This window comes from Polypterus senegalus, chromosome 8, assembly GCF_016835505.1.
Source record: "Polypterus senegalus isolate Bchr_013 chromosome 8, ASM1683550v1, whole genome shotgun sequence".
NCBI lineage: Eukaryota > Metazoa > Chordata > Cladistia > Polypteriformes > Polypteridae > Polypterus > Polypterus senegalus.
The window spans coordinates 74,318,164-74,344,866 of record NC_053161.1 but is presented as its reverse complement, the minus strand read 5'-3'; the positions used below and the strand labels follow the sequence as shown (position 1 = coordinate 74,344,866).

The following is a 26,703-nucleotide window of genomic DNA, read 5'->3' as shown; positions in this document are numbered from 1 at the left end:
CATACACATCATTCACTCAACAACCAACTATCAGCAGAGTATTAATCGTTATAATTACCATTAGTACTTTTTATGTCATTTTAACTTTTTAATTATTCAACAAAGCCTTTTTATAGAATTTGCAGAAAAATCTTAAATTTAACTTTAATAACGTAATGCATCTTGATGTGAGCAGTGAGCACATGACTTTGAGCTGTGATACATTTTCATACAGGTAAGATGATACATGAAATTAGAAAGATGCTGAATTAGTATTATTTTTAAAATTAAAAGAAATAGTAACCATACAAATATAAAAGTTCAAAACCAGTGCATTGTGATAATGTTGCAAACAGTGGACAGTCCTTGCAGTATATGTTATTTTGGCTATTCCTTTCCCACTCCACCTTACTGCTGTCTCTTAGGTTGGGTTAATAAAATCAGGCTGCATTCCAAGAAATGACTTTCAAATCTGTACTTGATCACAAAATTGCAAGAAAAGCGATAAGCTCTAAAAAATGTAAACAAGACTTTTCATTGCACATTTACCTAATGATTTAACCGAATAGCTTTAAACACTGTTTGTGTAAATGCTTAAAACTGAGAGAAAACAGTGATACATTTATCACCTTTATATTTGTTAACAAATTTAACAAACACTAAGCTCAACTTTTTTCATGAATCAAAATCATTTAAGCTATATAATGTAATGGTTGTTTGTCTTTTTGCATCTTAAAATTTTTTTTCTGGTACTTTGCTGTGGGATCTTGGAGGCTTTGTATGTCAGGGAATAGGACTTTTTCTGTTAATTTACATACAAGTTGAATTAATTTTATATATTTTTTTATTTTTAATTGTGTTATGTCACCAACTTGAGACTTCCACATTGTGTGACAGTGTTGATGGGACACTCTGCACTGATGCTAGGAGCTGTTTCCCAGAAGGAACTATGTGCCTAGTCACAGATTCTTTGCTTCATAACCCAATGCTGCTTTTGTTGCAGTGTCTGAGATTCCATTAAATAACTTCGAGGTGAGAATTCACGGCCAAACAGATTTTCGATTTTTTGATTCACAGCAAGTCTTGCTTTAGTTTCTGTAAAAGGCTTGTATCTAAATTTTGGTTTCTTTGTGCTTCTGTTTTGTACAGTTTCAAGTCAGGATTTTGATGGTGGCATGCCATCTAGTTATTGTATGGTTTTGAGTCTAGAATTTGCTTACAATTCTCAACTTAGTGTTAGTGACAGTTTTACACTTCAGTTTTTTCTATGGCGTCTTTGATTTAAGGGTTCAACCATCAAGCAACTTTAGTCTGTATGTACTCATAGTATTGAAGTTCATTTTGTTTTTGACTCAAACTAATTTTGCTCATGACTGCGCAGTTTTGCATTTAGTTCTGGTGACAGCACATCCTTTGCTTTATAACTCAGTATGCTATACCTTTGGACTTTGTTTTGCTTCAGGTTTTGTGAGAGTATATCTTTTATAACCAGCTTCTCACTGTTCGCCTTTTGTCTATATTCACAAGTTAGCATTTTGGTTTTGTCAATAGTTTATCTGACTTTCAGTATCAATCATCACTATAATTTTCCAAGCAAACATTTATGTCCTGATGCAGCCATCCTGTCCCTGCTGCTGGCAACTTTCCTTTTAGCCAGTAGGCAATTCAGTGGGGTCAGCTGGAACTAAAAAAGAGGATGTTGCGAATGCTGTGGTCCAGCAGACTACTCTGGATAAAGCGACTGGCACAACAATAACAAATGGTCACTTACTATAACCATTATTTATGAAAAGAAGTAAATAACTGAACATTGATCCACATTTACAATTCCATCTTTATCCAAGTTTTTCAACCCATTATTTATGGATCATTGAGAACAAGACAGGAACCATTGCATGACACACTCATTCACACTTATCCACATTACCCCATTTTCCCTAACTCACATGTAGTTAGGATGTGGGAGTAAAACCCAAGCAGACACTGTGAAACTGCAGACAACGTGATTGGACCTGAACTTTACATTCTGTCTCCTGGAACTATAGACTAGCAGTGGTAACTGCCGACTCCATTCCTCACAACTGCTCATTTAAGTAATTACATTTAAAAAAAACATACAACTGTTTTCTAGATGCTACATTTTTTCCTCACACTTCTGTTTTTTTTTATCCGCCTTTTTTACTCATGCCAGGCATGTATCTTCATTTTTGATTAACTGCTTTTTTAATATGTCACTAATCAGGTCTCTGTGAAGTGATGAATACTGAGTCGGTTATTGTTATAAAGCAATAATAATAATAGTAGTTATTGCATCATAGTTGAGTCATAGTTATTTGTTATTCTCAAACTCAGTACTTACACAACATTCAATGCCTTGTTTCTCATTTTTGATTTTTTTAAGCCACACTGGCTTTCTAAGCCATTGTGCAGGGGACAATCATGAGCGGGTACAGGTTATCTTAATTTGAACTATTTTTTCTCCATAACTGTAAATGTTTTGCCTAATAACAAATGTAATAAGTGTCTCTCAAACCCTAATTTGCCTACAGTTCTATCTCTTGTAGTGTAAATGTGTTTGAATTAGAATAACACAAACAACCTAAGGGGAATCCTTGTAATGGCTATTGAAGAGCTTTTGAATATTTGTACTTTATTAACAACCTTTCAATGCACACAAACAAAACTGTTTTGCCCTCTTCCATTCATGTGCTCCAATTTCAACAACAATATGTGAATATATCTATTTTTCCTACTTTATTTTACTCCACCTTTGTATTATAATTATTTCCCACATTTTTTGGCATTACACAAGAATTCATCCTTCTTCGTTGTTCCAACTTCTTTCAGCAGTATGTTGTTAACTCCTATATCAAAGCTGAAGGGCATGGACTTAATTGTATATGACAAAATCAAAGCCATCTTCCTACTATATTTCTTTTCAGTATTTTGGTATAGTTTCATCACATTCTTGTATTGGTTCATCTCTGTGTTTTCCATGCTCTCCTTATTTTCACTAAAACATTTCTTTAATTTTAGACCTTCACATTACAATACCTCTGACTAAGTTTTCCATTTCCTTTTATTTAAGGACCAGATGTCCACATGTTTCGCTATTATGATATTTATTGGTATTGGTATATCATCCAGTCCAAGTTTCTTTGTCATATATTTCCTGTTGGTAGTGACTGTAATAGTAGCTGTTACTTTTTTGCACTTAACACTGCAGGATACACACTGAAATCACCATATACTAATAAAGGCTTTATGACCCAAGTGTCAGTTATTTCTAGGGCATCGCTCCAGGACAGTTTCTTATGTAATAATTATTTTCCAAATAGGAAAGATTCACAATAGCTGCAAAAAAATCTGTTACTTGTATACTGAGAGTCTTAAGAGTGTTCTTGTGATTAATATCGTATTTCAGTATTTTGAGTATTTGTTGATTTATTGTGTTTTCAATGAGATACAGTGTTTTGGGATGTGGAAGGAAAACCAGCTAATGTTAAGTCAATTGGTGGGAAAGGTGGAGGGCTTTGTAGTGTTTCACAGACAATGCTGCAGGACAGCACAAGTAGCAGTACTAAGTAATGTTATTCAGAGTAAGATGATGTATTGAAATGTAAGATGAATCAAAGGTGATCAAGTTGCTATGAATCATGATGCCATATTGATATCAAACTATAAAATTAGATCTGTCTAATCATAAGGTGGATTTGAATAAATGTCTACCAACAAGAAACTGTAAAAGTTAAAAATTACTTCTACTTACACAAGCACAGAACCCTCAGTTTTTCTCTTTCCACAAATTTCTGAATAAAAGTGACTCCCACATGTGATATAGAAAATTATCAAACTTTATTCTGTTTTATTTATGCATATTTTGCCATTTTCCTCAGTATTTTTATCATCATGCATGCAAGTGACATACATCATAAAAGTGCATAATGATAAAAGTTGATTGGTTTTGTGGACTTGCATTGTTCAATGTACTGGCGTACAATGGCTCTGGCTTTTGAAAGAATGTATAAAAGATAGTGTCATCAGTTCATTTCAGATTTTGTATCTTATGTACACAATATAATAGAATTCCTGTTTATAGAACAGCAAGCACCACCACACCAGAACTTTTATTGTCCAGCACCTGAATCTCACTCCATTGGTTATGTAAAATAACATAACACATCATTGTAAAAGCACTAAAAAGTTGCATCAGCCTCGGCATGAGTCGACAACAGAAGCTGCCATCCTGTCATGTAAATGAACAGCATCATTGCCAACTGCAAGGAGCCTATAAAAATGGTAAGCCTGCCAAAGATGCATCCATCTATCCATCCATTTCTGGAAACAGCTTATCCAGTGCAGAGTCGCAGGGAATTTGGAGCCTATCCCAGCAAGCACAGGGCACAAGTCACAAACTAGGATTACAATGTGCTGCCACAGCGAGCCACCTAAAAGAGTGATGTAAAAGAATGAGAACTCCTTGTGCTGACAGGCACTGCAGGGATGTGGCGCAACAATATATAATAGGAAATATTGCGTGGAAGAGCCAAGTTTCTCTTCACATACAGTTTTGCAAAATTAATACCTAAATTCTTTTCATATGGGGTTTTGCAGTCACTAAACTCAGTAAAAAAAGTTTGTGGCATTTATGTAGGCTTTTTGGAGAGTGGAGAGAAATAACTATTGCTCCTTAAGGGATTAGCAGTGTCATGCACAATTTTTATGCGGTACAGCATTGATCAGAAAAGGGTTCCAGATATAAGAAATAAACAGGGGAACAATCTCTCTTTGGAAATGTAATATGACTAAAGACAACCCATCGTAAAAGCACACTGTTTAATCCACCATGGCAATGAGATGGTTGAACAAAGTACAGTAGTTTAGAAAAAAACTACCTGCAGTTTTCCCATTCCAATTTTGTGCAAAATGTGCTGACTAGGCTGCCTTGCCCGATGGGAAGAGTAGTCCTATTGTCCGAACAGCTGTAAGGGTGTAGATGAAATGACATTTTAGAATGGGAACAAAGGTTTTTTTATATATTAAATTCAATTCTTCCTGCTTTAGTGGCACAGTGACATAGTGGAGAGCCTGGGAACTTTAAGTAGCTGTGTCTGTTAGCAAACACAAAGCTCTTTGCAGAGTTAGGCTCACTTTACTCACCAAAAACAGAATGCTGGATTTACACAGTATGCTGATAAACAGTCTGAGGAGATGATAAGAGCTGTTCAGGTCAGTTTATGCAGTTACTGCCAAGCATTATGAAAGGCTCCATTTGCCTGTAGGGCAGATGATATCAGCTATTTTCAGAATGATTTAAATACATAATGCTAATTAAGGAAAAACACTATTTTCTTGTTTCCTGTATAAAGTAAGCAAGAGTGAACTCAGGAAATAAGTACCCAATTAGTTAAAGGATATTTTCTTGGTTCAAATGCACCAACAGCTCATTTTTTGATGGAAGAATAGCGTAAGTGAAGAATGAACTTAAAATTTTTACCAGAAAAACATGTTAGGATCAATAACTTTTGATGAGGAGGTGAATATTCAATCAGGCACCTTTAAGCCACATTTGTTCATCTGTCCAGTGTGCTATGTAAACATAAAACCTTATAAAATATTTTTGTATTCTTACAGACTCGCTGTGTTTTTGTTTACTATAATGAATCAGACAAAAACTTAGCATCATACAATTTGCCCAAAGATTTGTTGGAACTCTTTTTGTTGGCTTCCCTGTATTTCTGAACTTTAACTTCTATTCAACTACCCAAATGTTTTTTTTCTTCTGAGATTGGGCTCCTTGCTGTTAATTAAATAATGAAATTGCAAGGACTTTGTGGCCTGGCAAGATCAGAAAACAAATTCACATGTATTTGAAGCTGTTTTTCATGAGAGAAACTTGCAATTAGAATGTTAATTGAAGTTTTTTTCAGATGCTTTGTGTGTTATAATGTTGGAAATGATCATATTTGCTTTGTTCCTTTTTAAGAAGCCATTCCCTGTAGCTATGTGGTAGAGGATTCCAAGGGGTAGTTTTATTAGATTAATTTTTTAGTAATTTTAGGGTCCATTCACACCTAAGCGTTTTTCTAGCAATTTAATGTTAGAGCAGAACACTCCTAAACCACCTGAAAAGTTATTTGCTATTGTTTTCAGTGACAGTATTCACACATGAGTGTTTTACCAGTGAGAGGTTTAGGAAACTCCTTGTCTCCTCAAGCAGCAGTGTTTGAGGGTTTAGGCTGAATGCTTGATCTGTTGAAATAAATGGTAAGGCTCATAAAATGCTGGTAAAAGAAAACAAAAGAGTGTTTTGGAAGCATTTTTGCAGGAAGTCAATGTCTCTTCCTGAATGAAGCAGCTCATTGAAACTAGAATAAGGAAAAGAAAATGCAGGTGGTGTTGTGCACATGTGTGTATCAGTCTTCTATTGATAGCAAATGAGGGACAGATTAAGATATTTAGCTTTTAGTCAAGTGACAAGAATTTCACATATATTCTAGGTATTAGTTCTAATCAGGATAAAGTCTAGTACAGATTTTTTTAACAAATATGCAGAGTGGTAGTGCAGAGCTCATGGAATTTGCATTGTAGGAGGAGAACGGGCCTCCCGTTTGGGAAGAAAGAGGATTTATTACCCGGATGGGAGGCCAGACTGGAATGTCAAACTTATTGGTCAGCAGGACAGAGAAATAACTTTGTACCCGACCAGTATGATATAATGGAAGGACTAACAGAGGCTGAGGATCAGGAGTTGTTCCATCCCCCATACAACAGGTGGCAGTAGTCCTCATAAGGCAAATCACCTACACGGTGCTTGGGACTTGGGTGTTTGGAGATGTAGACGTGTCAGGATCCCTGGATACCGGTAGAGGGCGATGGTGTCCCAGTGAAAGCATTCCCGGGTCCGAGTTGGGACGCAGCAGACAACACTAATTGTATGTAGAGAGGAAGAAAAATGGTTTATTATTGTTTATTTGTCCTGTTATTGTCGCTGATTCTGGAGTGAAGATTATGAAGAGGTGCTTTTATGAAATAAATAGGCTTTGTTTTTTTTGTTAAAATGTGTTGGAGGTTACTGTGTCTTGGGATTGGGGCTTACTGGCACCCTCTTGTGGTTACAGCATGTACCCGTGTATTTGTGCATTGATCTGTGCTATTGCGTATGTTGAGTTGAGTATTATTGTCTGTTTTAAAACTGAATACTTAAAATGTGTCAGTTATACTGCTGTATTAAGAAAATACATTTAGTTCTTCGTGAAGTAGATAACATCTATCCCATATTTTCAATCCCCAATCTGAACCCTCCGATGAACACTGACCACTACGTCACTGTATCGCAATGTTTTAAAATATCTTTAACAAATAACTGGATTAAAACTAAACAGACCATTTATTAATATGTTTATGTTTTCAGATTGCACACAGCTCTCACTTTTCTGCTGGGCTGTTTGAGTGAAGCACCATGCACCACATTTGCTTTTTGTCTTATGCCCAGGGCTGCTGGAAAAATCTCTGGCTCCCAGTCACCCTGAACTGGGCAGATTAAATTTATACTTCCATACATGCAGGATTAAATGTATATGAATATCATATATGTTCAGTTTTGAATTGACAATTACTCTGCACGATAAAACGTTCCTCATTAGCTGTTAGTAGACTACCAGTTTATGAGCTTACATGATGTTGGACTGGCTGCAAAATAATGCAATGATTTTTTTTTTGCGCATTTCCTGAACCTGAACCTCATTCATCGCAGCTCACTCTCCTGCTCCTTGAAATTAAAGTAAGTGATATGATGTTCATGTCCATAAAATTAAAATAAGTAAACAACTTATGTAGAAATGTATGAAAATTGGCTCTCTGACACTTTATGCTGCATTGACTACACAACAACATAGTATTTCCTTTACACTAAAAGCAGCCCCACTGCTGCATTATCTAAAGAGTATAGTGATTCAATATTTTTCTAACACTATACTGTAATTTATTAGCAAAGTGCCATAATGACCCACTATGTATCATCTTTGGATGTAACCAACAATTTTAATTTGAGACTTTAGCACAAATTTTAAAACTCCATCATGCACTTTGAAACATTTTATATATAAAAAAATATTAAGTATGAATTAGCCACAGACCTTCCACATCACATCTAACAACAAACAATAGCACATTGATCTTTTAATCACTTAAGTTGAACTCTGCTGTCTTTGAAAGCAAATGAAACAATATGATATGCTAAAGTGGTATTAAAAAACAAACATATTTTATGTATACTATTAGTGCTTGCAATTGCATTCTTTTACTACTTTATTTCTAAATTTAACTAACTGTTACACAAATAACGTAATAAACATAGCTGTGTTAACACTTTGAAGTGGCTAAATTAAAAAAAAAATGCTCCAACTTACAAACAAACTAACCAAGTCCATAAATACACCTCTATGTTATACCATGTATACATTTTCTTATTTTTTAGTTTTCCTTGCTGTTTAAAGCTTGTTTATAAATGATCTTGTATTTTATAATGTTGCTTAAATTATACTCCTTAAATCGCATTCCTTATAAAGTACCTTGCAAGCGTGTGCTCTATGAAAGGCACTCAACAAAATAAAGATTGATTAATTGAAATAGCCTCATCAAACCCATTCCCAATATAACTAAGCATTAGTGACTTCAAAGAGATTAAAGAAGAAAAGGAACCTAAATCTCTTCTTCCTGATTTAAAATTATTAAACTGCCCATACTGTAGCAGTAATCATCATTCATTCATGATGACAAGAAAACAGTGTTGAAATAAAAATGTGCTGCAGTGTTTGCTATTATACCTTTAACTGCAGGATAATGTTCCTTATTATAATATTTGACTTTGTCACTGAAGTTAAATACAGAATGAAAGAATTGAGTTTTGTAGTCTGTTTATAAACCATTACATCTGTTTGTTAAGTAATTAAGACAAAAACTGCTGGCTGCAGCCTCACTTTATTTTTTAATTTACCAGACTTCTCAGTCTAATGACCATCCTTTGAAACACCTGTTTCGGGGACTTTTTTCATTATGTCCAACAGGATTGTAGTGCAGTAAAGTAAATTATTTTTCCAAAATTAGAGTGTGGTTTTTAATGAAAATACTTTGACTCCTGTTCATTCAAAGTCCTGAAAATGTGAAATGCTCTGGCTGTTTCCATATCCAGTTTTCAAGTCACCATAGGAGACCTTATGGTAGCCACTGTTTTAGTTTGCAGCAACAGTGCGGGTTGTTAAATGAAATGTATGCAGTTCCTAAATGGGTCTACAGTATATTCAACTAAGTGATGGCCTACTTTCCATTCATGGAGTGAATTTGATCAGTGCCATCTCTTTAAAGTCATTTTGTTTCTCCATAAGTTGTACTTTCCACCTTATGCATGTTCTTTTTATATTATAGTACTGTAGTTCACCTGAGTTAAACTTGCTGGAGATATTACAGCTGCTTGATGGGTAGATTGACTGTTATTTAATGTGGGCACACTATAATTGTTACTGGCGAATTGATTTAGTGGAAGTCAACAAATTTAACATACTGCAGTTTCACACAAAGCTAAATAAAATATTTTTTGATCTAGGTGTCCCATTTACATTTTTACAAGCAATTAAAGACCTTCTAATACATGGTAATTAAAAATATATCTTATTTTTTTAAGCATTCACTCTTTCATCCGAGAGCTTATATCTGTACCAGACTGCATTGCACAGCCCTATTCATTCAATAACTTTACAAACTCACTTTTCCAACACAGAGTTATAGCTGTACATGTAATTCATTTTAATTAGCCAAAGTATAACTGTCTTTGTTTGATTTATGTTGCAGTTGCTTAGCAAATTTTAGTGGACTTGACAAGCAGCTCAGTGTTTATTTTGACTGTCTTCTAAGTGGCATTAAACAGTTTCTTACAACACTACATTTCCAGTATCATGTCTTCTTGAAAGAAATCAAACTTCTTAACAGGACACATGTGAAATATATGGTATGCATAATTTTTAGTGCTCTTTAGGATGTCACATGGCTAGATGGATGTATTTATTTTGAGGCAAAAGTGGCATGCTGCTTATTGCTTTGAGCTAGTTACTGTACATTGTGGATGGTAGGCAGTATAGGGCACCATAGAGCAATTCAATATTGGATACTGGAAGTTACATTTCCCCAAATTTGTTATTATTATCAGTAGGCTATACAGTATGCACACTCTCTCCCAGATTCTGCATCAGCCAGCTGCTGCACTTCTGGCATGAATATCAAAATGGATTAGCTATGGTGTTTTTCACCCGATTGCATCAAGACATGCCCAGACTTACGGTAAACAATGTAAGTCGCATTATTCAAACATTGTGCCAAATGTCAGGAGCTAAAAAAGGCGAAAGGCTTCAAACTATATGTTTCAAGCTACATCCATAATTACGAAGATAAGATCTGGACGTGTGTCTACTATGAACTTAAATATGAAAAATATGTGATTACATATTTCTTTAGAAATTTCAATTATTAGTCATTAAACTTTATTCAAGGACAGGTGCATATGAATGTGAGCTTAATACAGCACGTTGCTGGACAAGTTATATCAGCCATGGATTCTAAAATTTTGATCTGGCATTACATCATCAATAGCAGGAGTGGATGTAAAAACGGCAACTCCTTTTAAGGAAAGCAGGCCACCTCAAAAACCCATGTAAAGAGCAGAGAATCCGTCCATTGTGGTGCTTAGTGCAGATGCTACAATACATAATAACATGTATCTTCTGGACATCTTACAAAAAAGTGAATGGCTCTAACTGATCCAGCAAAACGATGAATGCCAAAAACAGCTGTTTCATTGTATGGGTCTCAATTTGTTTCCTCAACTAGTGGATCTCCTCTCTGAGAGACACATTTTCATCAAGTGCTAGGTTGACAACTGTTGGATCCAGAGCTGAAGCGTAGTTGTGGTCCTCAAGGAGTTTATCATCTTCCGTTGGTTGCTTTCTCCTCTCCAAGATCCCCGATCTTTAAAGTGGAATTGAGAAATGTTCCACTAAAACAACACAGGATCCGCTCCCCCATTCATCAATCACTGCCCTGTCTCAGACCCTGGTTCGTAAAAATTCTCTTTTTTTCTTAAAGTGCCAGCTACAAGCTCGGGTATGGGGACTAACCATAAAGCTCTCTCTCTGCATGATCCACTTTGATCAGGTTTTCGCATCAGAGGGAAATGTATGAAAACTAAATACTTTGTTGTACCTAATGGAAGCTCCACATAAAGGTAAACAATAATATTCAGCTGTAGAGCTATCTGTACACTGAAACATAAACTTCTTTTTCTTAGACATTCTCACTACTAAACAAAAATCAAAACTGCAATATGAATAACGGAAGTGACTGAGCTGGCTGAGATTTCATTGGAGGTGCGTCAGCAATACAGTGTGCATATAGCCCATTTTCTTGCTTGTATGAAATGACTCACTCCTTAATTAACCTAAAATTTATAACTTTAGGATATAGGTTAACACCACAGTGAGCATTCTGAGAACACACAAGCTTCACACAGATAGTCACCCGAAAAGTAATCAGTGTCAGATCCCTGCAGCAGTGCTATCCACTGCTCCACCTAAATGTCAACAGCATTAATTCAGTAATAACACTAGTTGTTATGAACTAATTTTTTGTTAGCTGATTGTAAGAGAAATGATGAAATTAAAATATATAACATTACACCCAAGATTCACATACCTGTCCAATCCAGGATGGCAAGAGTCTAAGGCCTTTCTCAGCAGCTTTGGGTGCAAGGCAGGATCCATCTCTCATTGGGGTGTCTACCTATTGCATGGAGAAACTTAATATTTATAGTTTGATGTGTATTTAATTTTTATGGTCCATTTCTTATCTAATCGATTAGGTTACTAATATATCTTAGCTGATATTATATATTGTGACTTAATGGTTAAGGCATTACCTTTGAAACAACAAGGCTGCTACTTCAATCCCCACCTCTAACTCACTCTGTAACTCTAAGCAAGTCCCTCAGTCTGTCTGTGTTCCAATTGTAAAATAAAACAGGAAATTCAAGTCATTTGTTTTTCAATTTTAAAGGCTGTTGTTGCAGAGATAAACTTTTGCTTGATAATCACTTATCCATGTAACTGTTAACAGCACATTTTAAGCTTTGCATATGCCATAGCTCCAGCTGGTGCAAGGCAGGACTTCACTTAGGTTTGGTTGCCAGTCTCTTTCTGGGTGTTTTGCATGAGGCACTTGGAAAACCGTGCGACTCCTGTGCAAAAAGCAGGGAAAACATGCAGAATCCTAACAGAGCGCACATCAAACTAAATTCAACCCTGACCCATAACTAGTATATTTCATATTACTACACCACCAATCAGTAATCACAGCATGTATCCATTTATTTTCTAACCCAGCAGCACTAGGTTCATAGCAAGAACCAATCATATGCAGGGCACCAGTCCTTCATAGGGCCCACTCGCACATGCAGGGTCACTTTAGAGTTGGAAGATAGCATAATACCTGGGTCTGTGGGATGCAGTAAGAAAACCAGATTATCCAGAGAACCCTAGTCTTCATACATATTGTGGGATACATAACAGCAAAAGATCGAGCAGCTTTTTGAATGTCCATGTACTTCTTTTTCTTCCTGAAATTTATCTATATGAAATTTTCTTGAAATTAATGAAAACATATTCAACTTTATTATGTAATATTTCAAGAGTGCTTATTTTGGCATAACAGACAATTTAGGTGTTTTGTTCAAAGACATAATTTATTGATGTGATACAAAGTGAAATATCCTGGTAATAGGAGGGATTATTCACAAGTTTGATAAACAATAGTGTGACGACCGTGCTGGATTTTTCAAGCTGGTTGTGATTAGTTTGCATGTTTTCACTTTGCATTTTGATGATTACTGCATAAAGGCACAAACATACCATTGGTTGGACTTAAGTCATTTTAATTTCTGGATGTCCTACTTGTTGTAAATTCAGTAATACACTGATGGAGCATTTGTTTTATTTAAATCCCTGGGAATCTGCTTGTGTTGGCACAAAGCAAGAAGTTGGGAGTAGCCACATGAGTCATTGTGATGGCATGAAAGAGGAAGTCTCTTACCTTGTCAGTGAGAACTAGTATTACACATTTTTATTGGAATGAAACTGTTGAAACTGTAAGAATGATTTGAGTCAGGATGGTGAAACTAATTTATCCCATTTCTGGAATCCTTACAGATTCTGACACAGACCAGGATGCTGCAATTAAACTTGCCCAGGAGCGCTCAGAAATTGTTTCAAAGTATGACAAGGTATGTCTGGTGGTGTTTGTTTTCATAATGTCTGCTTTGAAGGTCTCCTTTCACATTTAGTTCTGTTTAAAATAACTATAAGGTATAATGACAAGAAATTAAGTTGAACTACCTTTTCAGTCTTTCTCATTATGCTTGGATTAAACTTCCTTTTATTTTATTTTTTGTGTTAAAATATGTGTATGTTTTTATTACTAGCTGTTTTCAAGAAATTAGTTTTGTTTTATTAAAGAGTATTGTATTCTTACTTTAACTCACAACCCAACTTATATTTATTTGGTAAATTATTCAGTTTAAATAGTTGTAATGTTGCTTACTGTATGGTCAGTTTTAAAGGGTATGTTCTTTTTATTGTTCTCCTGTAAATGATTTACAGCCTTAAGCATTAAAGAGGCACATTATACACAGAATGTGTTATTAAAACCATTGTTGTTTTGGACTTTGATGGCGTGGCTTGTTCCTAGTCTTAGATTTTTAGCTTTTTTGTCTCCTACACCTGACACAAAGTGAGTTTTTAAAACACATACACTACTTCAAGTAAGGCTCTACAGACATCTGTCCAGACAGATTTCTTACAGATTTACAACATGTCATTAACTTTTTCCGTGTGACACACAAATATATTTTCACAGTTTGGGCTTACGTTTGCTCATTTGCTTGATTTTCAATATACAAGTCAGCTGATTTGTTTTTCCTTCTTTTAATAAAACGTAATCAGTGTCACGCAATAAAAATGGTAGATACTAAGAACTCTGTTAGGTTTTATTTATTTTGTTTTGTTTTTTATGATTACTGTTTTCACAGCCACAGTTCAGTTGCAAACAAAGGGCCAACACTTTCTGTAATTTTAAGAGTGGGCGTGTACCCTTAATGAAAACAATGCCAGACTTTTCAAAAAAGGGAAGTGTGTTGGTTTCCCCTTTTTGTATGTATTCTTCTTTTCTGGTTTGGTACATTTTTAAATGTTTCTGCTTCAAATGTGTGAAAGGAAATTGCATACAGGTTAATTTTTGACACTGTGATTACTTATTATCCGACAGCTCATTATGTGTTTGCCTGCATTGATTTGTGATACTGCTGTTTTTGTATACTGTCCAAAGTTTACACTTACATCAAGTCTTACAAAAACATGAACATTATAATCTGGTATGATGCCTTCCACTTAAATATTCTGCCTGTGGAAGGTTTAACAAAAAAAGATGTCTGCTTGTCATAATATGGTATAAATTATTTTTGTCAGGTGCATGCTAAGCAGAGGTCAGACAGCATGAACAGATGGGCATTCACCTGGGTCCCCGTTTATTGTCCAGGATGCTGCAACATGGAAGGGCTCATAGGCTTTTCCTTTCTTGCAAAGTCTGTCTATTTCCCCTTCAGACTGTTGTTCTCATGGAGGGGTTTTTAAAGCCTCACACCAGTGAGTGGAGCTCGCAGGTGAAACTTGACATTTTGGGTCTTTGGTCGTAGTGGCTTTGGCATTATTGAGGAACTAGGTTAGATAAATTAGACTTTTACTAAAATCGAGCTTTCAACCCCATTCCTGTAATAGGAGGTCAGTAGTTGTACCAGAGATAGTGCTGTAGGGTTGTACTGAAAAAGGTCTCTGACTCCACGGTTCCTTTAAGGTTTTGAAAAGTTCTTGTTTGAGACAAGGTTCAACAAAGGCAACCTAACATGCAAAGGTAGTGAACAGAATCATAGATGCCAAGTTCCAAATTTCTAATAGTGTTTTCTCAATGGCAGAATATACCTGTAGAGTAAAACTGGTTTGGGTGGGTAATTGAGAATAGGCAGTGAGATTTCTTATTTCAGAATATACAGAAACCATGAAATAATACATGGACCATGTTTGATTGTTGTACAGTGACTTTTTTCACATCCAGACCAGCCTTTACTTTGACATTGGGTTTTAATAACTTCCAGGAGCTGTTTTCTTGCATTACAAATTTCAGTTTTAATTTAGTGCTGCTTATGCAATTAACTCTCATTGATTAACTGTTGGGAGATCTCTCATCACATCATTTGCTGCAGTAAATAAGTGTCAGCTTTCATTTGAACAGAAATGTGAAACTTTATTGCTTTATTTAGTTTAACAATGTTAACCAAAAAAATGGTAAGAAGAAGGATAAATGAGTTTTTGATATTTTACTACACTGTTGATCTATACTAATAAAAGGCAAAGCCCTCACTGACTCACGCACTCACTCATCACTAATTCTCCAACTTCCCGTGTAGGTAGAAGGCTGAAATTTGGCAGGCTCATTCCTTACAGCTTACTTACAAAAGTTGGGCAGGTTTCATTTCGAAATTCTACGCGTAATGGTCATAACTGGTACCTATTTTTCTCCATATACTGTAATGAACGTTAGCTCGACGGCCATGGGGGGGTGGAGCTGCGTGTGACATCATCAAGCCTCCCATGTAATCACGTGAACTGACTGTGACTGCAGTACGTAGAAAAGAAGGAAGAGCTTCCAAAGAGCGCTGAAGAAAAACGCAGAATACTTTATTCGCGAGATACAAGTTTAATGAGAAGACACGAGGTATAAACGAGACTTTGGATCACTTTGTAAAAAAGTTAAAATTGCTGTAGCAAGAAACTTTTAAGTGCCGGGTCTTAGCTAACATTAAATAAAGCCGTGGACATCGCAAGATCACACAAGAGAGCAGCTCACGTGCACTGATTGAACGCAGTACGAGTGATCACTTCCATTCATCAAACCTGTTCAAAACACACGTTACACAATTGACAAGGTAGGAAAAGAATATGCTCCGAGTTGAGCTCCACAGCTAACGCAGTCTTGCGAAAGCAACTTTGTCATGCTGCCACCAAATACACACAGAAAAATCCACAAGTTAATACACGCTGTCTCTAGAGTTTCTAAACACTCAATGTATTCCTCGCATCCCCTTTATACCCTCTGATCTCCCATTTCAATTCAGATGCATCCAATTTCTAGTAAGGCTCTGCTGCGCGATGACAAGTAATAAGTCTCAGGGACAGACCCTACAAAACGATGCCATTGATTTCAGGCAAGATTGCTTTTCTCCTGGACAACTATAAGTTGCATTCTCAAGAGTGAGCTTGCGCAGCTTCGTCATATTATAACAGGAGTGTAGCCAGAAACTTTTAAGTGCCGGGTCTTAGCTAACATTAAATAAAGCCGTGGACATTGCAACATCACACAAGAGAGCAGCTCACGTGAACTGACTGAACGCAGTACAAGTCTACACTTCCATGCATCAAACCTGTTCAAAAAATTAATTACACAATTGACAAGGTGATGGCTTTATATGTCGTTCGTTTATAAAACAGCGGAGAAGCTGTGTAAAGGCTGTTTCACAAAAAACCAGCGGAGCATCTTATATGAGCAGGCAGTCAGCTAAAGAAGGGAATCAATAAATATCTATAATCGTAATAAACGAACAAAAAATAACATACAAGCCGCGGATTAAATAAAGGAAATGGGTACCTGAACAGTAAAGTAAGTCTCGAATAGCTACACAATAACTATAAGAATCGTAATAAACGAACAATAAAACAGTACAGAACCGCGAAGCAAGGAGAAACGATGGCCTTATATGCCGTTCGTTTATAAAGCAGTGGAGAAGCTGTGTGAAGGCAGCTACACAAAAAAACAGCAGAGCGCCACACTCTGAATGTATTCCTGGCATCACCGTTATACCCTCTGATCTCCCATTTCAATTGAAATGCTTCAAATTTTTTCAAGGCTCTGCTTCGCAATGACAATTAATAAGTCTCAGGGACAGACCCTACAAAAGGTTGCCATTGATTTGAGGCAACATTGCTTTCCTCCTGGACAAAACTAGACGTTGCATTCTCAAAAGTAATCTCAGTGCACAGCTTGGTCATATTACAACCGGACTGCTGAACTGACAACGTGGTATACAAAGAGATCCTTAACAGATAGTTATTGGTATATTTTCATATATATATATGACAGCAGCACTCATAACAGTGACAAAACAATTACATTGACAATCATGTTACATTATTTTTAAAATGTTTCCTTTTCTTTTTATAACTTCTTTAACACACTACTTCTCCGCTGTGAAGCGCGGGTATTTTGCTAGAATTACATATAGTATATCAATAACTCCTTTTTGTTTAATAATTGCTTTAGTTATCTCCTTATCATAACTTTAAATGAATTACAGTTAAACCTTGGATTGCGAGTAACTTGGTCTGTGAGTGTTTTGCAAGACGAGCTAAAATTTTTAATAAATTTTAACTTGATAAACGAGTGAGTTCTTGCAATACAAGTGTTACGTATACGCTTTGTCTGCCAAGCGTCACGTGATCACAATTGAGCTGATGGTTCTTCTCTCCCTCTCTTGCTGTGGGATTGTGGGTAATCGTCTCCTATTCTCGGTCTCAGTCAACATGCCTCACTCATATAGGTAATATCCGTACAAGCGTATACTGTTTACTATAGCATTGTGACCACGCATGTGTTGTGTCGTGTGAGTCCCTGTTTTGCACCCCAAAACACGAAGCTGAGTCTCAGTACTTTAGCAACACCAGCTTTATTCAGCTTGAAACAGGAACAGCATGGTTATTTATTGTAGCGGGATCTACCGCTCTCCTATACACGGACACAGCAGTCAGGCATGGTCATAGCCACATTAGTTGCCAAGTAATACTGTCCCCTGGCATTTATAATGTTCCTTGTATCACCCATCAACAGCAGGCACTTAGAGCATGTCCACGATCTTTTCGGATTCACTTTCACGGCGAACTGCTACAGCGCTGGGAGCCTGCGGTTGCTTCGGGACTCTCTTCTGCATGTCGTTCCATTGGGTGGAATCCCAAAAGAGTTTAGAAACCTTACAGTGCGTAAAGCATTTTTTTATTTTGTGTCCAAGTGTAGTGACTCTTCAGGCAAAAGCAACTGTCATTGGATAGGCTCCTTGTTAAAGTCACAAAAAGAAGAAGATTCCAGTGAGCCAACAGATAGCAGGGATTCCATTAGTGAGAATGAAAGTTGTCCACACAATAACCCTCCTCCTTCTCCCTCTCTCTCGTCTCCTTCACACCAGCTACAATTCATTTCAAAGGTAAAGTGCAGGTTAATTTGTTTTATGTATTTTTACTTTATATTTTGTATTACTCATTTTATATGAATAGTTTTGGGTTGTGGAACGAATCATCTGAATTTCCATTATTTCTTATGGGGAAATTCACTTTGATATACAAGTGTTTTGGATTAGAAGCACAAATCCCGAATGAATTATGCTTGCAATCCAAGGTTCCACAGTAGTTTATTCAAGAGTGGTCAGCATTGTGGTATCACAGCCCCAGGCTCCTATAAATCCCATCAGTTCCTGCTTGGAGTTTGTACATTCTTTTTCCTCTAGGTACTCCAGTTTACCTCCTACATCCCAACCATAAAGTGATAAATCTTAGAATATTTTCACAACAGTAAGTAAACAAATGCTTACAGTCTCCATTTTTAAAGTATAAATTCTGCAAATGTGACTTTCACAATTTTATTGTTAATGGTGATTTTTAAAACTCCTTCATGCAAAAATGTAGTACCTCATTTTCATTTTGTGTAATCTCCAAAAAGTTATGTCTTTGTGTGCTTATGTTTGGGTTTCTAGAGCTCATAAAAACTATTTTAATCAAAAGCTATTTTCTTTGAATATATGGTATACTGTACAATTGGTTACACTCGAGGCTAACAATAATTGGAATATTCCATAGCAAAACTGCCTCCTGCCTTTTTTTTAAAGCAGAATGCCTAGAAATAGGGAATTAGCAGTGGCCAGATGGAGTGTCCTCAATTATTCATTAGTACATTAAGGGTGTGATAGAAATTACAATATTTTATTTTGACTGTGAAGGATTAATTGCTTTTTTCCCATTTGGAACCAATACCAAACTACTGCATCTTCAAGCAAATTACTAAAAAAATAAAAATGCAGGCATCTGGATTACAGGAACCTTTGCAGCCTTATGGACTTTAAACCCCAAGGTAGTACGTTCAATGCCTACCAGAAACTCACTTTGTGATCCGTTCAAAATTTCTTATCCTGATTGGGTTCCAGTAATAAAGGATAAAAAGTTAGTAAACATGTACGCTGTCTACAGGAAATTGCCTTGGGATGGTGGTCAGTATAGAAAGACATTTTGTAAAACACATTTGTTAGTTCGAACCTTTGTCATACTACTAATATATTAGATATAAAGCAAATAATGAAAACACTTTATAGGAAATTTCTTTTTTTTTTTTTTAAGTAACACTTTACCTGGCAAACTTAAATTAGTTAAAAGAATATATTGCCTCCCATGTTTCCAATGTAAGCTTTTTCACAACCCACCCGGAACCCCCTTTGGTGATTCGAGCATATTCATTGAAGTATCAACCCACTACAACCCATTTCCATTACTGTATAACTCATCTGGCATCTCATCAGCAGCAGCCCGTGACCCAGTTCACTGGTTGACAAACACTGAGAAAAAGAAAATAACTAAAAGCCTCCCTCTCTTCTGTTTTATATTAAATTTATTTTGTTAGTCCATTCACTGTATGTTTGTCATTTTGATGCCCAATGATCAACTTGTAATTAACATAAGACCAAAAATAAAACGGTTAAATAAACAAGACAATGGATTGTTTCAAGTTTAAAAGAAATGGATAAGCATTGAAAGGAAGCCAAACTTAATTAATGTGCAATAACTTCTGTGCAAATAAGTGATATGCTTCACTCTCACTCTGCTTCTTCGTATGAGGGTTTATGTAGCATAATGCTGAGCTATGGAAAAGAAGGCAGCACCTTTTTACAAATATGGGCAATATGGCCACCATAACTACACGCTCAAAACATCTCAACTGGCACCTTTCAATCTGGAGAAGCAGTTGTTCTAATTCAGGGTTTACCTTTATTGCTCAGCTCATCCCCCTATCACAGAGAGTGAGTTCAGCAACCCTGCAAAGGAACCTCCATTGTATTCGCTATCCATAACGGTCTAGTATTCCTAGATTTGTCCCACTTTTGACTGTTGCCCAACTGCCATTGCACCTAACCCTTATCTTTCACTTTGTGTTTTTTTAACTGTGCCATACTAGGCACAGTTTCTCTGTCACTAGGAAATCACTGGGAAACACTTCTCCCAGGTCTGACTGTATGAGTGGATCCTAATAGGCCTTAAATGATACAGTACCAGCAACACAGCCCCAGATAATATTAACTAAAACTTTTAAATTCTCAGTCTATGTTGTATAAAAATAATAGACAATATATTGACATTATATATACTGAATTTTTTTAACTGAAAATTTTAAATTGAATTGTGGATACTAAGATTTTATGGTATTAGATCATGTGTTTGTTATTAGGGTGTAGCATTGGAACAAAGGTGGCTGTCACTATAAGAGGAGACCTGCTGGCAGTGATTCCACAAGTTTAATATCTTAGTGTACATTCCAGGCAGTTTGTAAATAAAGCAGCAGATCAAGTAACCAAGTTAATTTTAATTTTTTTTTCAGAAATCATGGCAAATATTGTGCCTCTTATAGCAGAAAGTGAAATATATAGTAATTGAAGGAAAATAAAGAATGCCGATTTATTACCTTACTATGTGCAGTATGCTAGAAGTGATTTCTGCCTTGTGATGTACTTTCAACTAAGTAGATGCTTTCTTTTAGTTTTCAACCTGGTATGGAATTAGGTGTTTTATTGTAAAGTGTCTGGCTTTCTAAAGATACTGATTTGGATGCATTTGTTTTGTAGCATCACTTACATTTTAACACACAAGAAGATGTAATAATGCTCCTACTTTATTCAAATTCATACTTTTGCACATGAACCAAGGTGTGTCTGACCAGCCTCAAATGTAACTCACACAATACTATAGTATACAGTGCTCCAACACAAGACCTTAACCTTTGTTCATATAAAACCTGTAAATAACTTAACAGAAATTGTTTATAAAAAATATGTAAGTCAGTTATAAGTACAAATTTTCAAAATTAGCGCTACATGGTGTTTTAATCATATTTATAGTTTCTCAAGACAAAATACAATGTCTTTAACTTTTATTAATTTTTTCCAGGTACACCAGATTCCTCCCATCTTCTTAAGGCATTTTTTAATTGTTGAGTTAAAATTGTGTCAATGTGACTGTAAAGGTATGGGCTCACTAAGGTTGTTTATTACCTTGGACATAACCTAGCAGACAACATCAAGGAGAAGTGTGGCTGTCTTTTTTTTAGGGCAGTGGGAGAAGAAGGGTGATTATGCTTTCCACTACTGGTGCAAGAGTGTGTTAAAATAGGACCTTTGATTAGTAAAACAACCTCCACTCCCAAACCATTACTCTTCTCAATTAATTGTGCAAACAGTATAGAGGCTAGCATTCCGTTTTCTCAAAACCGGAAGTAATTTGATTCTATCTGATCTTTTACTACGGACAGGCTATAAACATTTACATTTGCAGTACTTTTAAGTAACGTTTATATGGGCCATTAAAGTAAACCTTCCTGCCATTACAGTAATGTTAAATATTCATAGCTGTCTATTTATTATCTCAATGCAATACATGAAAACAGAAAAAAAAATGCTCTTCTCTTTTCTATGAGGAACCAGAAGGAGAAAGAGTGATAAACAGTGTGCTTTTTACTATAGCACTGATATTAAAATTATTGCATTGTTTTTGTCTAGTACTTACTATTGGAAAAGGCTATGTGCTATTATTTAACAGAGCTGCAAAACACCAAAAATTGTGTTCCATTCTCTTGACCAGAATTTTTATAAATGTCTTTGATGTTCTTCGGTCTGCATTTATGGACTAGCCTTTTAATTTACACCACAGTGTTTTTATATCCAGTTTAGGTCCAGAAGCTGACACATCCATTGCAAACCATCTGTTTTGTTTTGTGTTAGCCATATATCTGTTAATTTTAAGATATGTATAGTTTCTTTGTCATACTGGAAGATCCATTTCAAAGTAAGTTGCAGCTTCAAAAAGCAAGCATGCTTCTGGTAGGAATATCCATATTTAGTAAAGTTCATAATGCTGTTAAAATGGTTCTGTGGCCATTGGCAAACAGGAAGTGCAAATTTTTTAATAGTGGGTATGAAGTTTCTTCTTATATCAGAACAACAGATGGTGTAGTGGGCAGACAGTTGTGATCTCATCTGACCAAATCATCTGCTGCTAATGTTAAGTCTGAACAGCTTTTGGCAAACTTCAGTTATATCAGTGTCTTACATGCTATTAGCATGAATTTTCTTCCAACATATCTTATTGATATGTGGACTCTCAAAAGAAAATAGATGCTCTATAGACTCTCTATATTGCTCTACAGTTGTGATGCTAGAATGTTTTTGAGAAAGAGGTACTTGTATCTTCTTCCTAGTAAGTTTACCACAGGTTTTGTGGTTTTGGATTTCTTAATATAATGCTAAGTGTAACCTTTTTTCCCAGTTTTTAAACCCTCTACTTGTTTTACAAAGATCAGAAACCACTTCTCCCTTTGATTTTTTTTTTACTTGTTTCTACGGTGATTAACAACAATTTTTTTTTTCCATGGGTGTTACTTCTGTATTATGCCCTGGTGAAACAGGAAGTAAAAAACCTGAACATTAGTACTGTGTGGTATTGAACAAGTAGAATTTTTTGTTGATTATGTTTTTATTGTCTTTTAAAGAAAATGTAGAAGTTGTAGTATCTGTATAACTTGGGAAAAATACTGTTAGTTAATTATATTAAGATAAAATAGCTTTACCATTGGAATTAAGTATAGTTCATTGCTGTCTATTGATTTGATTTGGTGTGTTAATTTTTGTCAACAGAGCTAATAATTCTTAAGGTCTTTGTTACATTTTTTTTCCCTTAATGTGACTGCTTTTCTTCACATCACATCACATCTGATTAATGCTTTCTAAATGATCAGTTTTTATTTTAATACATTTAATATAATAACTTTCCAGAACCAATCCCAAGAGCATTAGGCTCAAGGCAGGACCCAAAACTGGATGAGGTGCAGTCCAGTCAAAACAGTGCCCACTCATACACACATCCACATTCAAGGGGCCTATTTAAATTTGGCAAACAACCTACTGTAATTTGTGCATCCTTGGAGATGTGGAAGAACAACCACAATGTCGTACAAAAGCCAAGGTAGACACTGGAAAAATGTACAAACTCCGCACAATGACTATGTTTTCAATTCAGTATGCTGGATTTGTGGTAGTACTAGCACTGAGCACTTCTTTAATGTTATACTTCATTCCTAAATGTTCCCTAAAATTACTTTCATTTAGGAGAATTTCGCTATGTTCATGTGTTAAGACACAAGGGGTTTGAGAGAATGCAGATGCAGAAAACCGACTGTTGCATAACACACTCTGCATTGTGCACATCAAGGGAGGTTATGCTTAAGATGAATAACAAACATCTCGAGTACTGAGTGCAGTCTGAGCGTTTGTATTAACAGTGCTAGAGCAAGTCCACAGAAGAGCTGCCAGATGTTTCTAAAGATAGAATGCAGGTTTTAAAAGGGGCTTCTTAACACCAAGAGCCATGGATCCTTGGGACAAGTTACCGGGTGTTGTAATCACAAGACTTTGGGAACCTTCAAATCTCAGTTCAAAACATTAAGGAAGTAGGAAGTGGCAGACTAGACTACTGGACTATTGTTTGCAGAACTCCATACTATTTTTTTTTTCCATAAGTCCCAGCACTGTTTCAGAAGTGTCAGTGCTTGGAAAATGAATTCTTTTTATTATACGTATTGTGATTCAGGAATATTTTTATTCCACATGTGATGATTTCAAAAAAATATAAATTATTGTGTTCAAATATAGTGTCATATAGTCTTATATTTAGAGTATGGGAATGACTATCAGGAACCAACACTTTTAGAAATGTTAGATTTTAAGGAGAAAAGGCAGTTTTACATTGTCAATTATATCAACTAGACTGTAGCCTTTCAGTAGGGGAATCACATGTTATGTAATATTTGCTTAAAGCTAAGACTTTCCATGGGTAAGGCAATACCTGTCGCTGATGACGTACGTGTCTGAAGTCACTAAAAGCAGCATCAAGAACAGCCTGTCCTTCGCATTGGTCAGTTTCTAGCAAAACAGCATTGACTGAAAACATTCAGAGCAATCAAGCATAAATATAAATGAAGAAAAATTATTCTAGCAGTTTAAGTATGAAAACTTCAAACAGATGTGATGTGGGCTATAAAATGAAATTCTTTTATATTTGGCTTCTGAGGCATTTATTTTTCTTTAACCATGTTCCCATTGACAAGCACACTGAATTGACTATTGAATAAACATAAAAAGGTGAAACATTGCGAACATCACTCTTGTGATTACACCCGCAGATACTTCATCTGATTTATCTACTGAACTGTATATTTAAGCAGTCCAACCTGTTCCAGGCTTTACTGCTCAGCTGGAGAGGTCAGATACTTTATGTATAGTTGGAAGGTGTAAATGTCAGAAATAACTTAATTAAGAAAATGGCTTTGCCCATTTTTAAAAACTTTTCTCATTTTGTGTAATATATCTTGTCTTCACACAGATTTAACAAAAATTGTAATATGACACTTTTAAAGGCAGCTTCATGTTTCTTTGCACTCTAAAATACTTGGTCTGTATTTGTCATTAGACAAACAGCAGCCACTCTGGGTAAGGTGGGCTATTTTACAGATATGCTCACATAATCCAATGTACTTGCCAAAGCACACTATGTACAGTAGTTAGTTAATGTTCGAAATTGTATTGGTGAGCATCGCAGCTTGTTCTTGTGGTCAGTCCAGGCTGTGTGAGCTCCTTTTTATCTGTCAAACTGTACACAGCATTCTTTTGTTTTCATGTGAAAAAATAATTCAACTAATATTCTACCTTGATAATTAAGTTAATGTGAGATTTCAGGAAGTGCAGCCAATTGACTGTAGAATAAAAGTTACATTTCAGACACAGTTAAATCACCATGATATGTTTATTTTTTTTAAACATGTCGGCTTATGTTATTCAATATTTTATTCAGAGGTTGACATTCACATCTCACAAAGTCAATATTACAACTGCTTGAACAGCTGCCTTTCAGTAAAAGAAACTGTAGCCCACTTCTAACCACCTCTTGCCTACCAGATCATCAACCCCAAACGCTGTAGCCCATTTGGAAAACTTGCAGCTTTGAGCACTGAACCAAAATAAAGTGCCTTTCAGGTTACATGATGTGAGGGTGACATAAACAAACATAAAAGATTAGACACTGGTTATTAAGTCACTACATGAATAATTAAACAGCAGCATCAACACCAAATCCTTCAGTCAGCATTTAGTTTATATAGCAACATTTGCATAAGAAAGTATTATTAAATCTTCTTTAAATCATTCTTTTATGATTCCCAGAAAGAGAAATGACTTATATTTAAGGAGCAAGTAAAAATGTAAACTTATATTTGTGATTTATTTTAGGGAAAAGAAGGAGCAACAGTGGAACCATGGGAAGATGCTAACTACCGGGTTTATAAAGTCACAGATCGCTTTGGATTTCTTCAGTAAGTTGTTTTTTTTCTTAATACTTGTGTGTTGCTTTTAAGGGATGTAATTTTTAAAAAACATATTATTTAAATATTGTTTTATACAAAAAACGCATTTATGAGATGGATACTTGTCAAAACCTTTTCCTTTATTATTTTCCTTTCCTTTTACCCCTGAGGTTTGTGTGGAGAAGTGATTACTGACACTGGACAAGGGAAATGTACAATATTACCCCATTTTGTTTTTATATAAGTACTATAATTAGAATGCATTATAATCAGAATGAATTAAAGTTTACAGTACTGGTTTCCAAATAAAATCTGTGTGTGTATATGTGTTCCAAAACAAGTATGTACTGATGCAGTGGTGCTGGGAAGAGGTAGGGGCTTCTAAGACTTAAGCTCTGATCTATTGCATCCAGCCCCTGATCTTTTTTCGATTATGCACATGATTAATAGTAATAAGCCCCTGATCATTTTGTCTATCGCACAAGCTTAACAAGTTTAAACAGGTTTCCCTCAAGGAACAACATGGGTACTCAAACTACACATGTACATGGCCATGATGAATAGTTTAATACAGTGCATCCGAAAAGTATTCACAGCACATCACTTTTTCCATATTTTGTTATGTTACAGCCTTATTCCAAAATGGATTAAACTCTTTTTATCCTTAGATATACACACAACACCCCATAATGACAATGTGAGAAAAGTTTACTTGAGGTTTTTGCAAATTTATTAAAAATAAAAAACAGAAATCACATGTACATAAGTATTCACAGCCTTTGCTCAATACTTTGTCGATGCACCTTTGGCAGCAATTACAGCCTCAAGTCTTTTTGAATATAATGCCATAAGCTTGGC

The 26,703-nt window shown here is 35.7% G+C and overlaps 1 protein-coding gene across 3 annotated transcripts in view; it reads left to right on the top strand.

The window, feature by feature from the left end:
* Nucleotides 1-26,703, top strand: part of usp6nl (USP6 N-terminal like) — a 270,213-nt gene that overhangs the window by 139,073 nt on the left and 104,437 nt on the right. For all 3 annotated transcript variants that reach the window (XM_039761301.1, XM_039761302.1, XM_039761303.1), the window contains 2 exons: nt 13,230-13,303; nt 25,772-25,854. In XM_039761301.1, coding sequence (XP_039617235.1) covers nt 13,230-13,303; nt 25,772-25,854 — 157 coding nt within the window. The remainder of the gene's footprint in view (nt 1-13,229; nt 13,304-25,771; nt 25,855-26,703) is intronic.